The sequence below is a fragment of the Erithacus rubecula genome (assembly GCF_903797595.1).
Source record: "Erithacus rubecula genome assembly, chromosome: 20".
NCBI lineage: Eukaryota > Metazoa > Chordata > Aves > Passeriformes > Muscicapidae > Erithacus > Erithacus rubecula.
This window is the reverse complement of record NC_136672.1, coordinates 5,718,896-5,734,127: the sequence shown is the minus strand read 5'-3', so window position 1 is coordinate 5,734,127 and position 15,232 is coordinate 5,718,896. Positions and strand designations below refer to the sequence as shown.

Sequence of the window (15,232 nt, the reverse complement as noted above, 5' to 3'; positions counted from 1 at the left end):
GCACACCTGGAAGGTGTCTGCAGTGGGGACAAGCACTGGAGGACAAGGACTGGTGGTGACACTCTCATGCCAGGCCCCCCAGCCCCCATATGTCCTCTCCATTGGTCCAGTGACTCGCAGTGAGCAACTGCCCTGAGAGCCCAACTGCAGTTCTGCAGTTTTCCTGGCAAGGTCCTTCAGTGTCTTAAGAAACAAAACCCCAACCAACGCTTTTCTTTGGGAAAAGGCAGTGAATTCCCAAATCCAACCTGCTCCCTTAACCACGGCACAGAAAGAGGGAGCTCAGCCAGCTTCTCCATCGCCTCGTTACCTTTCCCTGGCATCTCCTCTTGCAGGAGGCTCTGTAAGCAGGTTGATAAATGCAAGGCATGGTGCTCTGACAGCTCCTGGTGTGCAGCCACCTCCTGCAGGGAAGAGCTCTCTGGCAGCCAGGCCAGGGGAGCAAGGGGAATGTGGAAGTGTCGTGTTGGGACCCTGATGTTTGTCCAGGTTTGCACTGGCCCATCCAGGCCAACAGCAGTCAGAGAAGTGCCCTGGGCTCCATGCAGACTCCTCAGAGCCCACTGCAACCCCAATGGCATCTCACATCATAAACTGGGGTAAAGCCACAAATCCTGCCCTAGTTCTCTCTATCTGGTTCCCCCAGATCTCCAGCCTTGCAGAGCCCCTGGAAAGCTCTACCTCCAGCACAAACCTGCACCCCAGACCCTACTGGGCACCCACCCCCAGCCAGGAGAGCAGCACACCGAGGCTTTGGCATCTCCAGCTCTTCAAGGCAAACCCCAGCATCAGCCTCTATTACTAGAGAAAATCAGTGTAAGGTTTCTAACCCATCCTAGACCAGGACTTGGAGAAGGAGAGGACCTTCATCTGTACACTGCCATCACAAAGCCAGAGCTGCCCCTGGAAAGGTAGGGTGACATCTGGGTGACACAGCCCTCTTGGGCTGTCCCCACAGGCATCTGCATCCCACTAATGGCATCTGACATCAGATACCCACAGGTCTCTCTGCCAGAGCTGAGTCTTGCAGGTGACACTTGTGACAGATGAGATTTGGCCACGGACCTATATGGACCTTCCCTGCCCTGTGCTCATTCCAGTCCTGCATCCATCCCAATTCTTTCTGTTGGCTGCCAACCTCCCCTTCCCAAGAAGTCTGGCTTAAAATCAAGAAGTTCTGAGCCCAGGTGCTCCTAGTTCTGTCTCTGTCCTTTTGGGTCTCACTTAAGATATAAACATAGGTGTAGATCACATTTCTCCACCCTGTGCCACCTTGAGCTGACAGAGCCACCCTCCTTCCCCACCTCCCCTGTCTGCTCCATCCCCCAGAGAATTCAGGGCTTCAGTGCTTCAATAATCACACTGTGCTGGCTGGTCTCTTGGATCCCAGCAGCCATAAAAGCAATCAAGGCAGGGAGTGGAGCAAGGAGAAAGGTGGGACAGAAGTCACGGGGATGGTGCTGTGCATGGTGCATGCCTGGCACGGTTCTGTGCTCCAATCTGACACAGCTCTGCTCCCCTGCCACCACGTCCTACCCTCACAGTAATTAAGGGAGCAAAAATAAACGGGGATGGTTTTATCCCTGCAGGGATAATTCCTCCCCCTGGGGAGGTGTGTGCCTGCAGGGCTGCCCCAGAGGTTGGGGATGAGGCAGACAAAGCTGCTGGAAATGGAAATTTCCCAGGAAGGAAGGAAATAATTTCTTTCTGGGGTGTAACCAGCCATCACTCGCCAACAACTTTATTTGCTGCTGTTGTATCCCTAAATAACTCCTGGAAACAGCTGCTTGGAGTTTGCATCTCCTACACCTCTGCTTCTCTCTTGACCTTGGGAAATGGGCTCATGCAGTCCCAAATTCCAAAATCATCTATCCCAAGCAAAGGGAAAACTTCTGGACCTGCAGCACCACTACCTGACCCTGCATAACCCTTCAACCAGGAGCAAGAATTTGGCAAATTAAGATCCCTGGCAAGGCTGGATCTGTAAGACTGGGTGTGGAAAACACGAGCCTGTGGTGGGTCTGGGTTCAAGGACATGCTTGGGGTCCTCTGGGAGAAGGGATGATGTCCCATGAGTGAAATGTCTTCTGAGCACAGTGGGGCTGGTGTCCTGCCCAATGACTCCAGAGCTCGGTACGCAATGTGTTCTCCATCCCTGCCCAGGGGATGGATCTGGAGGGGAAGAGCAGTGAGGGAGGTGCCCGGGAGAGCAGGCGAGGGGCTGTGCTCGGCCAGGGCTCTGAAGTCAGCGCTCTCCGGAGCCATCTGCTCCGGGCCCGCCCGCAGTTGGGTGATTCATGCGGCGAGGGGCCGGCGGAGAGCCCGGCCCGCCTCTGCGCCAGCGCGGGCTAGGGATGGGAAACCGAGTATTAGCCACGCTGGCGAAAAGCCTGCTCAACCATCTTTCTGGTCGCGTAAGCTGGCTTTTAAACAGTGACACAGCTCCCGAGTGCCAGGCCAGAGATCCAGCCCAAGCTGGTTTCTCTCTTACTCCAGAGTGCAGGAAACCTCCTGCTTTGTGGGCTCTAAAGCTCATTGGAAAAGGCCAACTTCAGCAGGCAGTCAACGAGCAAAGCCAGTGAGAGATCTGCACTTGTCTTCTGGGAGTGATTGGAAAATGAAACATCAACAGGAGCTTCTGGGATGTGCCAGACCTGCTACTCCAAGGCAGAAGCCCACGAGCCCCAAGAGCTTGCCTGGACAGTCTTCAGACAGGGAAAGTGAGGCACGGCAGTGCAAAGCAGCAAGAGGAAGATGCAAAGTCCCTAATGGAACCATGCCATCACCCCACAGTGAGACGTGCTCGGCCCCACAGCCAGCCCAGCTGCCTGGCACAGCACACAGGAGACAGCAAGGAGAGCAGGGAGCCGTGTCCGGCCACTGTCCAGGCCATCGCTCACCACATGCTGACCTCCAACAGCTTTGTGCAGCCTCATTAAAGCTAAGCTGAGCCATAACTCATCCAAGCAGGGCATTCCACATGCAGAGCTGGCAGCGACGACTTGCAGTGTTTCAGGCCTCTTTCCAACAGCAGACGGGTGTCACTCACAGCATTGCCTTCCCAGCTCTCACCTGCGTCTGAAAATGGCCTTGGAGCTGCTCCTGTGGCAGCTCAGGGGAGAGGATGGCGAGGGGATGGCTGCCCAGCCAGGCTGCCCGCTCGCACCTCCGCGGTGGGGACACATCGGGGGCAAACACAAGGTTATTGTGCCTAAAAGCACAACCCGAATGCGAGCGGGAGCCTGCGAGGGCTGCCCGGAGCCCCGGCGGGCAGCAGGAATACAGGGACCCCGGGGTGTCTGGTCACCTCCCCATCCATGCCCGGTCACCCCCCATCTATGCCCGGTCACCCGCCCACTATCCGTGCCCGGTCACCCCCCCGCTATCCGTGCCCGGTCACCCCGCATCCCCACCCGGTCACCCCCATCCCCACCCGATCACACCCCGCTATCCCCACCTGGTCACCCCCATCCCCACCTGGTCACCCCCATCCCCGCCCGGTCACCCCGCTATCCCCGCCCGGTCACCCCGCTATCCCCGCCCGGTCACCCCCATCCTCCCGGCCCCGCCGCTCCCCGGTGCGGGCTCCCAGCGCCACCTAACGACACGGCGGCGGGGACAGGGACCGACCTTCCTGGGCTGGGTGCGTGCCGCTGCCCCGGGGAGGATGGAGGGCAGGGACAGCGAGGGGGAGCAGAAGAAACCCGGACACGGGGCTAGGGCTTGGGTGGGTAGGCAGCAGAGGAAAGGGAGCTGGAAGTGTTGAATAAGAATTTACATGATTGCAACCATCCTCCTTCTGCCCATGAGGTTCGGTCCCCTGCCCCTGCCCTTCACTGACCTTCATCATCCCATGGTTTTCCCACAGACCAGGATTAACCCCAGGGGCTTGGCCAAGGTCAGGGTTGAGCAAAGTCACCGAGCTCGGCAAGGACACTCCCGTTAATCTGTTACCACAGCCCAAAAACCACCCTGAAGCATCCTCAGCCTGGGAACAGTGGCCTTTACCACGGCTACAAAAGCACCCTGGCATCAATATTCAAGGCAATGTGGAAGAAAATCCTGGGGAGGATCTGTCTCCTCTCTCCCCAAAATCTTCAGATTTGATGCAGACACAACAATCCCTTTGCCATCACATTCCTGGCAGGGCTGCCAACCTGAACTGCTGCTCCCTGTGGTAGGTGCAGCCCCCCTCGCCTCCACACCCCCCTTCCCAAAGCTCTGATTCACCTCGGAACCCAGCACTGATGTAATCTCCTGCTCGAGAGTTCAGCATTAGGACTGCATCAGTCGTGAGACGTAAGGAGAGCCACATCACACAAACAGCTGTTCCACAAAAGCTTTATTGCTCGTTTGAGTACGAGTTCCCATTATCACATTTCCTGAGTTTCTTAATGAGCTTTCAAATGAGATTTAAATAGAAAAGGATGGGAGAGAAAAAGGGAAAAATAGGGAGAAGTCAGAGATCTCCCTTCCTTGAGTCGAGACAGAGATGAGGTGGGAGAACAGTGCCCTGTGGGCAAGTCCTCTGCTGTGAGAGAGGGCTGGGCTGAGGTGGAGGCTGCCCTAGCTCGATTTCGCCTCTGCCTCCATCACAGAGCCACTGCCACTGTCACCATTTCCACAGGCTGGGGAGGAGGGGTTGCAATCCTGCAGTGCTCTGGCAGGGAAGAGCAAGGGGGATGGGGGACAGCCAGAGAAGGGGCCCTGCTGATGCTGCCCCTGCACCACGGATAAAGAGGAGATTACAGCTCACGGTTTGTAATCTGGCTTAAAACCTGACACCGTCACCGTAGGCAATCTGGGCTAAGAGAAGCATTTAATAGGCTTCAAAACACACAGGCAAAAAAATATAACCCCACCAGTGAAAGGAGAGAAAGAGCTCAAGGCACTGCTTGCACCAGTCAGCACTGGCAGGTGCCCATGGACATCCCTCACCATCCTGAACAAGGCAATTACATGCTTGTTATCCCAATATACCCCATAAAACAGAACCCAGGCTCCACTGGGATTTAACTGGGGGAAGCAGAAGGCAAATTAATGCCCTTTGCTGCTTGTGTAGAGCACCCAGAGCTGCCTTGCCTTGGATGTCACAGGAGCTGCAGCATTTTGGGGGCTGCTCTGAGGTAAAGGCAGTGGCAGTCAAAGAAGCCAGACTCAAGCTGCAGGTCCGTTTTGGCTTCCCTGGAAGGGTTTATTTAAAAAAAAAATCATTATTAAAAGATGCCTGCTCTGGCATGAATGACAAGGCAACAAACCAATTTGGCTTGTGGCTTAAAGGGGAGGCAGCAAGACACAGGGAAGCTTCTCCATGCAACTTGCTGTGGGAAAGTGGCAGGCCAGGAGTCCCCCAGGTGCACACACACCTCCCCTTACCTGCACTGCAAGATTCACTAATGCTTCAGACAGACAAGAATCACCCCAGGAATGGCAGCTGGCTGCAGGGATGTGGGGCCAGCCAGCAGCCTGAGGTCTTGAGACTTAGGGAACCCAGAGTTCACTGTTACTAGAGAGGCCCCAGTGTCACACACCCCTCCAGAGCCACCTCCAGCCCCAGACACGAGCCCTGTGCTCCCAGGCTCTGCTCATGACCCACTGGTGTTGCCCCAGGATGGAGCAGTGCCACTTTCCCACACTGCTGCCTCAGTGGCCGATGATCTGCAGCATCTCTGCAGGATCCACGATCTTCTCCCGGGGTTTGCCAGCAGCTTTGCCTCTCGCCACCTCCGCAGCATCAATCTTCTGCCAGTCCGAGAAGGAAACAGGACGGACCCCTGGGGTGATGGTGAGAGACAGGAGAGAGAACTTAACCAAGTAAGAACAAGTTCAGCCTCACCTCTCCATTGGCAGGGCCCTGATGTGGCAGCAAACTGCCCTTTTCCGACACGGTGTCAGAGCTCAGCCTTGCAAAGGAGAAATAATTTCTGAAGCCACAAGGAGAGGGGTGGCAGGTTCCAGTCGGCTCAGATCAGTCAGACCTTTGCAAACCGTAACAACAGCGAGCACAAACCACCTCAGGGGACAAAATGCTTCCAGTTCACTGTTAAACCTCAGACAGTTTAAGAGGCAAAACACACACACACACTTTAATTGAATGTCTTTAAATACAGCTACAGCAAATTACTCTCCTGGGCATTTTAATCTTTTCCCTAATTTGCTTGGAAGGATTACTAGGAAAACCACTCAAGAGCCATAGCTCACTGTCTCAGCAGCTGACAGTGACATTTTACCCAAGGTCTGTGCTACTTTTAATGGCCCTTCCCAGAAAGTGGTCGTTAACCTTAGCAATGACACAGATATTTGAGAGAATTCAAGTCCTGTTCTCCCTGGGCTTTGGAACATCGAAACAGCAGAAAAATCCATTCCCATGGTTCAGCCTCTGATCCCTCACAGATCCAGGAGGAGTTTGGTTGTGTTGAACCCTCACACTGACCTCGGCTGCACAGGATGCTCTCCACAAGCCCAAAGCCTTCTCTGGAAGGGGATACATCCAGCACACCCCCCTGGAGATCCTCCAGCACAGACTGGGCAGTGTCAAAGCTGTCGTTCATGGTGGTGATGATCACGCCTGTGGGTCCTCTCTTCACCCACCCGCTGCAGTACAGACCTGCAGGGGCACATGGAACAGCCAGGCTCAGGTCAGCACGTAGCCTTGGACAGTTCTGGCTGCAAGTCCTTGCCCTGTTTCCCACCTTGGTGGTGTGAACAGACCCTTTAGACAGTGCTGTGGCAGGAATTTGTGTACCTACAGATCAGCACTAAGCAGCTGCACAGATTGTGTGTCATTTCAGTAACAAGATGCAGCAAAACCCCTGTGCTAAACCAGACAACCCTAAAAAGAGATGGAGACTGGCCAGCTCTTAACCCCTCATAGAGGCAGCTCACTTCCTCAGTTTCCACTCTGCAAAGCGTGCAATATGTCCTTGGTGAATGAACTTCCCACCCCAGAGCCCCCAAGCCACCAGCTGTGCTCTGCGTGTCCCCTGCAAATCGCTGTGCACACAGACCTGGCACACCCTCCACTCTGCCCGAGCTGTTGGGGATGACCCCGCGCTGGCTGTCGAAGGGCACGGCCGGGTCCAGCGGCAGGCTCCGGTAGCCAATGCTGCTGAGCACCAGCCCACACTCCAGCTCCTCCACATCTCCAGTGGGAATGGCTTTGGCAGAGTCCCCCGAGCCCTGAGAGAGGTAGGAAAAGGTTGCTGAGCACCACAGTGACCACTGCAGAGCAGCAGCCCCCTCCAATCCCCTTTGGCATCTTGGACCCCTGGTATTTGCTAAAGGCCATTCTGCAGCAGCAGCAGGGAAAGAGCTCCCTTTGGAAAAATTCTGGTACCAGAAGTTCTTTTGGTAGAGAGCCTGCCACTGGCCACTTTAGCCAGACAGGGAAGACAGAGCTGCCTTTGGAGAGACTCCTGCTCCATCCCAGCCCCCAGGGCCAGCAGCCCCCCAGGGCCAGCAGCCCCTGGTACCTGCAGGCGGGTCAGGGCCATGCGGACGCCCCTCGCCCTGCTCCCGTCAGCGCTGGGCAGCACTGCCTGGGGGCTGCGCTGGAACTTCAGCCCCCACTCCCGGGGGGCTGCTGCCCCTGCTGCCACCTCCACTGGCTTCTCCAGGGCTGTTTTCATCATCAGCTCAGTCAGTCGCTTCCTGGGCCTGGGAGCATCTAAGAAAAGAGAGAAATCTTCACAACAGGTATCAGCAAAAGCCCCTTGGGACACAGCACTGGGCCAAGGCCAATGTCAGGGCAGTGTCAGTATGTGAGTCTGTCATGTCAGTGGGAGCCCAGCGCCTTTGAGATGACAAACTGCAAGTCAAAGTGACCAGGGAACCTCCTGAGGCTTGAGGCAGTGGGACACACAAATCAAAGTCTGCAATTTCCTGTCTTGCTGGTGCTTGGAGGCAGCAGCCCATAGAGAAGAGCAGATCTCTGGACACCCTTGAACTCAGCGTTTTCTTTTTAGGTCTACAGGAAGCTCTTAAATCAACAGCCTTGGGATTTTCCCTGCAAGGTTCTCTCAGCCCTCCTGAGTCTCCTGCTCTCATCAGTGAGTGTAAGCACTGAGTGGCTGCACAAACAGAGATACACAATGTTCCTTTATCTTGGTGCCTCCTGGCACTCTGAGGACGTCACATACCATGGTAACTGAGCCTTCACGAGGCAGGCATTAAGTACAGGACAAGAGTTTCTCTGATGTACACTCTGGGCACCTGCAGACCACTCCTGGTTGCTCACCTGCCAAGGTGAGACCCTGTCTGGAGGAGCAGGGCACACTTCCCTCACCTTTGACAGCACTTTCGAGGCCTGTGAAGTCAGCAGGGTCCAGGACTGCTCTGGCACCAGGCAGGTTTATCATCTCCCGCAGCTCCTGGCAATTGTGGGCAGGAGAATGTTACCTCCAGCAGAGAGAGGACAGCCCCAGACCCCTAGGATCCAGAAAATGGGTGCAGGAAGGGGGATCCACACTCACCCCCAAACCACCTCTCCCCACCAGGGACGGGCAGTTTGGGGCTCAACTCTGGGAAACAGCAGCACCTCCAGCCTCACCTTGATGGTGAAAGCAACTTGGAGAGGTCCCCTCCTCCCAACCAGCCAGACACGCTTCACCTTGCTGCAAGCAAGAGCTGCCAGGGAGCTGTCAGTGATGTCTGTCTTCTGCAAAACAGAAACGGCAGAGTGGGACGAGGGCAGGTCTGGAGGGAGCTGGGGGAAGGCACAGCCTCTGAAGGTGAAAAATCAGCAGAAAAACTGGCTGTGCATGCAGAGAGCCCGGGTGAGGATGGGAAACAAGTCATCTCCCTTTGCACAGAGCTGTTTGAACAGCTGGTCCCTCATCACTGAATGTTCTTCCCGAGGCCATAATGCACCAGAGGTAACGAGCCAGCAGCCCGTGACTGCCTCGGGGGATCCACCCAGCAGGTTCACCTTGGGGTAACACAGCAGAGCTCCCAGTGAGCTCCATGCCTGCAGATGCTGTTGGGGGACTTCCCAGCTCAGGATATACAGGCTGTGGATGAAACCTGCTGCAAACCACAGCTCAAATCACCACCTGCCTGTCCCAGGCAGCTCCAGCACAAGCACAAGCACGGCCAGGCCTCGCCCTGGTGTTGGCACCTCACAGAAATTCTGTGCTCTGTTTCAATCATGTGTGTTTATCTAGACTGCAAGATCTTCCCCAGAGAAAACATGATGCAAGAGACACAAGGTAACCAGGATAAACCTTTCCAGACCAATATTCCAGACCAGTGAACTAACTACCTGCCCACCCTGGCATTCATACCAGTGCCATGTCTTTCGCAGCACTGCTCCCAGCTGGCTTTAGTCACTGGTTGGCAATGCCTCCAAGTTTGGTTTTTTTTTAAATTTAATTTAGATATTAAGACAGGAAGTTGTTGCACAGCTGTAACAAACCTCATGGCATTTCTCCCAGAGGGAAAGCATTTGCTGCCAACATCTGGGGCAGCATTTGTATGGAGCAGCTGGTGCACAGCAGCTCCCAGCTGTCTGTAGGGATGAGGCCCACCAGTCTGCCCAGTGCCACCAGCTGAAACCAGCTGCTGCCCTTATCTCCAGTAGGAAAACATAAACCCCAACAGAAGTTTCTGGTTTGGTGGCAGAAGAGGAAAAGTGGCTCTTCTTTTGCTTCTCATAGGAAAGCAAGGGATGATGCTTGATTTCCAACTTTTTGGGTGCCAGCAGAGCAATCTAGAAGGCTCTGCAGCATCACCCAAGTCACAGCCACAGCCTTCCCTGGGGATAGATCCTAGAGACAGAGGAGTCTGAGGTTTTGTCTGAGGTGTCTGAGCCAGCAGCCCCCCAGCAGGGAGGGAGTTTGGGGCCTGGGCTGCCCTCATGGTGCACAGCACCTCACTCACCCTGAGGAGCTGCAGTGGGGACAGCAGGATCCGGGCAATGTCCAGTGCCACGTTGCCATGACCCAGAATCAGTGCTGTCTCACAGCTCAGGTCAGGCTTTAGCTGTGGGGAGAGACCAGCTGTGACTGAATCCCCATGCCCTCCACAATGCCCAGTCCTTTAGACCTGCTCCTACCATCCAAATTCTCTTCCACCCTGCATCGCCCCAAAAAGGTGATGCAGATTGAGAAACTCCACATCAGCCTCCTCCCCAAGCAGACACAGCTGCTCCAGGCACCCCAGATGATCCCTCTTTCCACCTTTCCTGCTCTCCTGGGAGCAGGAGCTGTTTTGATCAAAAAGTCTCCACAGGAAGCAGAGCATCACCCCTACAGGTTCCTATCTGGCCTTGCCAAAATGTGTTGCTAACTTGCAGAGACAGCTAATCCACTCTCACTGATGTGCAAATTGTTCACATTTCAACCATCTAAGAAGGATTTAACATGTCTCCTGCTAATCTTTTCCAATTGCAGGCCTTTCAGGACTTAATCTGGAGCTGAATGCCTGCATTAGGATGGGAAGAAGGACAGGAGGAAGGGCAGGGAAGCACAGGGAGGGAAGGGCAGGGAAGCACAGGCTGTACTCACACCCTGGTTCTCGGGCAGCCCGTTGTACCAGCCCACAAAGGCTCGGGCTGAGTAAACACCAGCAAGGTTCTCCCCTGGGATCCCCAGGACCCGGTTGTCTTCAGCACCATAACTCTGAGGAGGGAACAGACACAGTCAGAGATGTCACTATGCACAGAGTTTGACACCAAAACACAAATGTTCCCTTCCAGCTGCTGTCAGGGTCACTGCATGGCTGTGATATCCCCTCCCAAGGGCTCAGATACTCAGTGGAAAGGCTAAACACAGCCCAAGCACAGGGGCTTCATCTGCCTTATTATCTTGGGCTCAAGAGCCAAATTTGGTCCAAGGTCCTTGGTCCAAGGCAGAGCATGACAAGCTGAGGACTGAGCAGCAAGGACAAATCCATGGCAGGCTAAAATAAGCACTGGCCAGCACAGGGAGAGGTTTCAGAGACCTGCACATTATGCCAAGCTCCAGCACACACCCCCTGCAAGGGTTTTGGACACGCCTTGGAGCACCTGAGCTGTCCCAAGGCTGGGAAGAGTTCCCCATGGTAACGAGGCACCCAGAAACACCTCACCCAAACACTCTTCCCAAGACCCCAGCAGAGAAAAACCCTGCAGACCTTTGCCAGGACTCCTGGGGCACTGAGGCTGTGGGTACCCACCAGCACCACGGCGTGGTACGCCCGCTGCAGCTCTGGCACTGTCACATCCCTTCCCACGGTGACGTTCCCGTAGTAGGCGCAGCGCTCTGACTGTGCTGTCTGTGTGAAGGTGTTGATCACGTTCTGCAGAGATCACAGACCTGGAGTTACATCCCACAGCCAGGGCCAAGGCCTGCTGCTGACAGGAGATCCCTGGGCCCATTCCCTCCAGCCTTGAGATGCTTCACCACCTCATCCCAGTCAAGTTATTCTGAGACTCTTATCTACTGACAGCCAGAGATACCTCACAGGGAGATAAGCACAGCTGTAACTTGGCACTCTCTCCACCACCCTTTGTGAAAGGAAAATCCATATTTTGCACCCACCTGGAGAGGACAGGATCTTTCCAGTACATTCAACCCTTCAGAATAAACTCCCCTGCAGGGGAAAACTCCTTCCCAAAAGTGAGGTTTGCAGCCCACCTGGCCCACTCTGCCAGCATCTCATCTCAACCTTTCCTGAAAGCCATTTCCTGGAGAGAGGATGCAGAGCAGGATGGCATCCAGACCTTTTTCTTCTGAGGGATCAGGACTACACAGCAAAACCACCATTCCCCTGCAGCTCCAGATGGGCTCAGTGTGGGGACAGGACAGGCACCACCATAACAGCTGGGGCAGTGTCTGCAGTATGTCCATTCCTCCCCTCTCACACAAAGGGATCCAGGCATTTTGGTCTTAGGATCTCCAGAAATTAGAGGAAATCATTGCAACATATTGCTGTGTCTGGATTTCCTGTGTCCTACACTTCCAGCCAGCTGCACTCCAGCTCAGATACAGATACTCCTGGGTACAGCTCACTGCCAGGCAAAGGAAAATGGTTGGGAAATCTTTGGTTTAACTTCTCCTTGCCCAGGAGAGCACCTACAGCCCAAGTTCCACGGCCCCCCTGAGGAGATTTGTGTGTCCCCAGAATGGGTACTGACTGAGGGGCAAATGGCAGCGGCAATGAGCAGGTGAGATCTTGCTGGCAAGTGCCCAGGGACAAAGAAACCCATCTGTGCCCCTTGGCCTTGCTCTAGGCCAGGCTGACCAGCACCAGGAGCAGCACTTGCCATCACAAGCCCCTGGTTCTGGCCAGGTATCCCATGTCACCCGCCCATGGCCTTAGCATGGACAAGGAGGAGATCTGGACCTCTCTGGTCTGACAGCTCCATGTCACAGAGAGCCTGAGGCACAGGAAAGACAGCAACCACCCCAGCTGCACCCACCACTGTCACCACAACCACACAGACAAGGGCAGGGAGGCAGCACCAACCTTCACCTCAGGGTGGTCTGGGGCCACTCCAAAACGAACGAGCCCGAAGGGAACGGGCAGCTTCTCGTAGATGTCCACCAGGGCCCCACCATGGTGCTGTGGGAGAAGAAAGTCACAGTCAGGATGAGGACAAAAAGGTCACAGGAGCCCAGAAACACTCATCTGCAGCAGGGGAAATACAGGGCAGGAGAATGGGCTGCAGCAAGCCAGAAACAGCCTCTTCCTGACTTTTCCATGAGCAGGATGATGCTGCACCTGTTACTGCCAGCTCAGACCACAAGATGTAGCACAGAGTGACCCCAACCACCACCAAGTCCATCTTGTGGGACTCCATCTCCCTGCCCAGTCCTGAGCTCCTTTTTCACACTAACCTGGTGGGTACCCAATACCCGGGGGGCTGATCAGAGAGCCCCCAAGCCAGCTGGGGAGCAGCCAGTGCAGCACCCTGGGTGCTGGGGGACCTGCCAGACATCTCCCAGTCCCCAGAGATGCCATGCCCTGAGTCACCTCAGGGTCAGAGCCTTAGACAGATGTTTGGCTGCAAGGCTTCTGTTATCTTGTATTTTGAGTCAGCCTCTTCCCAAGATTAAGCAGCCCTGAAATTCGTCCCTGAGGCTTAGTAACAGCTATTTTCTAACACATTCCAGAGACAACACAGCATGGTTTAATGATGGGGTTAAGCTGTTGTATCTCTGGAGGGTGCCAGCAGCCCAATTCTGTGTTCAGGTCTCATTTCCCAACAGACTTGACTGCCCAGAGCACTGAAATTTGCAGACACAAGGTAGAGCATCATCCATACGTCTTAATTCTGCTGGGTAACAAGGAGAGAGAAGAGCAGATCCCACACATCCACTTTTAACACACAGTTAATGTCATTCCTGCTAGGTGACAACAGCTTTGAGCGAGGCAGATTCCTGCTGATTATTTGATTCTAGAAAAATCACTTGGGATTAAGTCGCAGCAACAAACAGAAGTCCTGAATGGACGGCCCAGGGGCAGGGACGAAGGCAGCAGTACGTGCCCCATCCAAAGAGGCTCGGGAAGACCTTGTGGGGCTCCAACAACACCGGCCTGGCTGGAGCAGGGCCAGGAGCCCACTAAAGCACCCCAGAACCTGCTGAGAGCCAGGCAGAGCCAGGTTCCAGCCCTCCCCCGCGGCCAGATGCCATGCGGTACCTTGAGGATGTGCTGAGCCGTGTAGAAGCCGGCGGGGCCGCTGCCCACCACGCAGACCCGAGGCGCCGGGGCGGGCGAGGACAGCCAGCGCCGCAGACCTGCGGGGGAGAGCGACAGCGGGGCATGAGGCCACACGAGCTGCCACCCGCCAGGGCGGCACAGCCCCTCCCCGAGCCCGGCACCCACCCGCGCCGGCCATGGCCGCAGGGCAGCGCAGCGGGGCCGAGCTTTATGTACCGCACCGGGGAGGCGGGAACGCCTCAGGTCAGGGACAGCGGCGGGGTGGCAACTGCTCCAGAGCGCCGGAACCGAGACCCGACCCCGCGCACCGGGGGGCCCCGCGCCTCTCACAGCCCAGGGGTGGAGCACGGGCCTGCGGGGCGCGGTTCGCGCAGCCCCACGGCCGCCGCTCCCCCGTTCGGATCTCCCGGTCCCGTCCCTGTCCCCCCGGCACGTGTCCCCCGGGCCCGGTTCCGCTGCCGCCCCCTCACGGGCCCGGCCCCGCCCCTCCTTATCGCCGACCAATCGCGAGGCGGAACAGCGCGCTGTTTAGCATAGCTCCTCCTCCCTCCGCCGCCTGGCCCCGCCCCCGCGCAGACAGCCAATGGCAGCTCGCCGTTTCTCCCCGCGGCTGACCGGAAGTGGGCGATACCATAGAGGGGCGGGGCAGGAAGCGCCGGCTGGGGCCCTTCGCGCCGCCGCTCTCTATGGTCAGACGTCCGCGGTACCCGGCGCGCTCGCAGCATCATCGCTGATGCTGCTAATTGCCTGCTCTCCTTTATCGCCTGAGGTGTACCGGGGAAAGCGAAGCTTTTTTTTAACCACGCGCTGCACAGCGATCCTGCTCTTGACAGGAGAAACCCCCAGCATCCTTCGATAAAGGCTAAAACATTAACGGCAGAGAGAATTCATAAATTATGCTGACATAACCTGCCCCTGCGTCCCCATGGTCTTTATTTTATTTCCTCCATCCCCATCACTCAGCGCATTTCAAATGCTGGTCCTCACACCACCACATCCCATCTTGCTTCAGCCCCTGCACAACACACCAGCCAGAAAAATCATCTCAGCAGGCCCAGCAGACATTTAAAACTTGGCCAGATGCCAGAGCATGCAGGCGAGTGCTTGACGGGGCTTTTAAAATGCAATTAAGACCATGAGGAATTCACAGTCAAGGAGCTGGTTGTAATATGGATCATAAACCCCACACACGTTTTCTCCTGGTCTTGGAAATGAGTCGATGGCACGCTGAGAATGGCAGCTGGCTCTGTGCCTCCTTCTGCAGCAGCTCCTTCACCTCCTCCTGGCAAGGACCAGGAATTCAGATGGCTCCAAACCCTCTTCCTCAGGTCAGCACAGCAATTATCGAGCCCCTGCCCAGACAGGCAAGGCAGAAGGCTCCAAATGTCAGCAGAGGTCATCCACAAAAGCAGTTGGTTTAAATTTGGAGAGTTCCAAGTACAGGAGTCAGAATCCTCCTTTTTTTCCCAGAATTCTCCCTTTCCCTCATTAACTTCTGTATCCACCAATTCTGGCAGGGAATAATCCATCTATTTCCCAAATTACAGGCCATCTCCCACTGGCTGAAGGACGTGCAAACACTTGCCTTGAG

General features: G+C 55.7%; 1 protein-coding gene across 1 annotated transcript; it reads right to left on the bottom strand.

The window, feature by feature from the left end:
- Window positions 1–4,325: 4,325 nt before the first annotated feature.
- On the bottom strand, window positions 4,326–14,490 carry FDXR (ferredoxin reductase; the record flags this gene model as incomplete). The annotated part of the gene is made up of 13 exons (XM_079323211.1): window positions 4,326–5,774; window positions 6,434–6,607; window positions 7,008–7,179; window positions 7,473–7,666; window positions 8,285–8,369; window positions 8,549–8,656; window positions 9,877–9,978; window positions 10,503–10,616; window positions 11,152–11,274; window positions 12,445–12,540; window positions 13,621–13,718; window positions 13,803–14,165; window positions 14,349–14,490. The coding sequence occupies 13 exons, from the start codon at window positions 14,488–14,490 to the stop codon at window positions 5,644–5,646; spliced, it is 1,902 nt and encodes a 633-aa protein (XP_079179337.1). The 3' UTR covers window positions 4,326–5,643.
- Window positions 14,491–15,232: the final 742 nt, after the last annotated feature.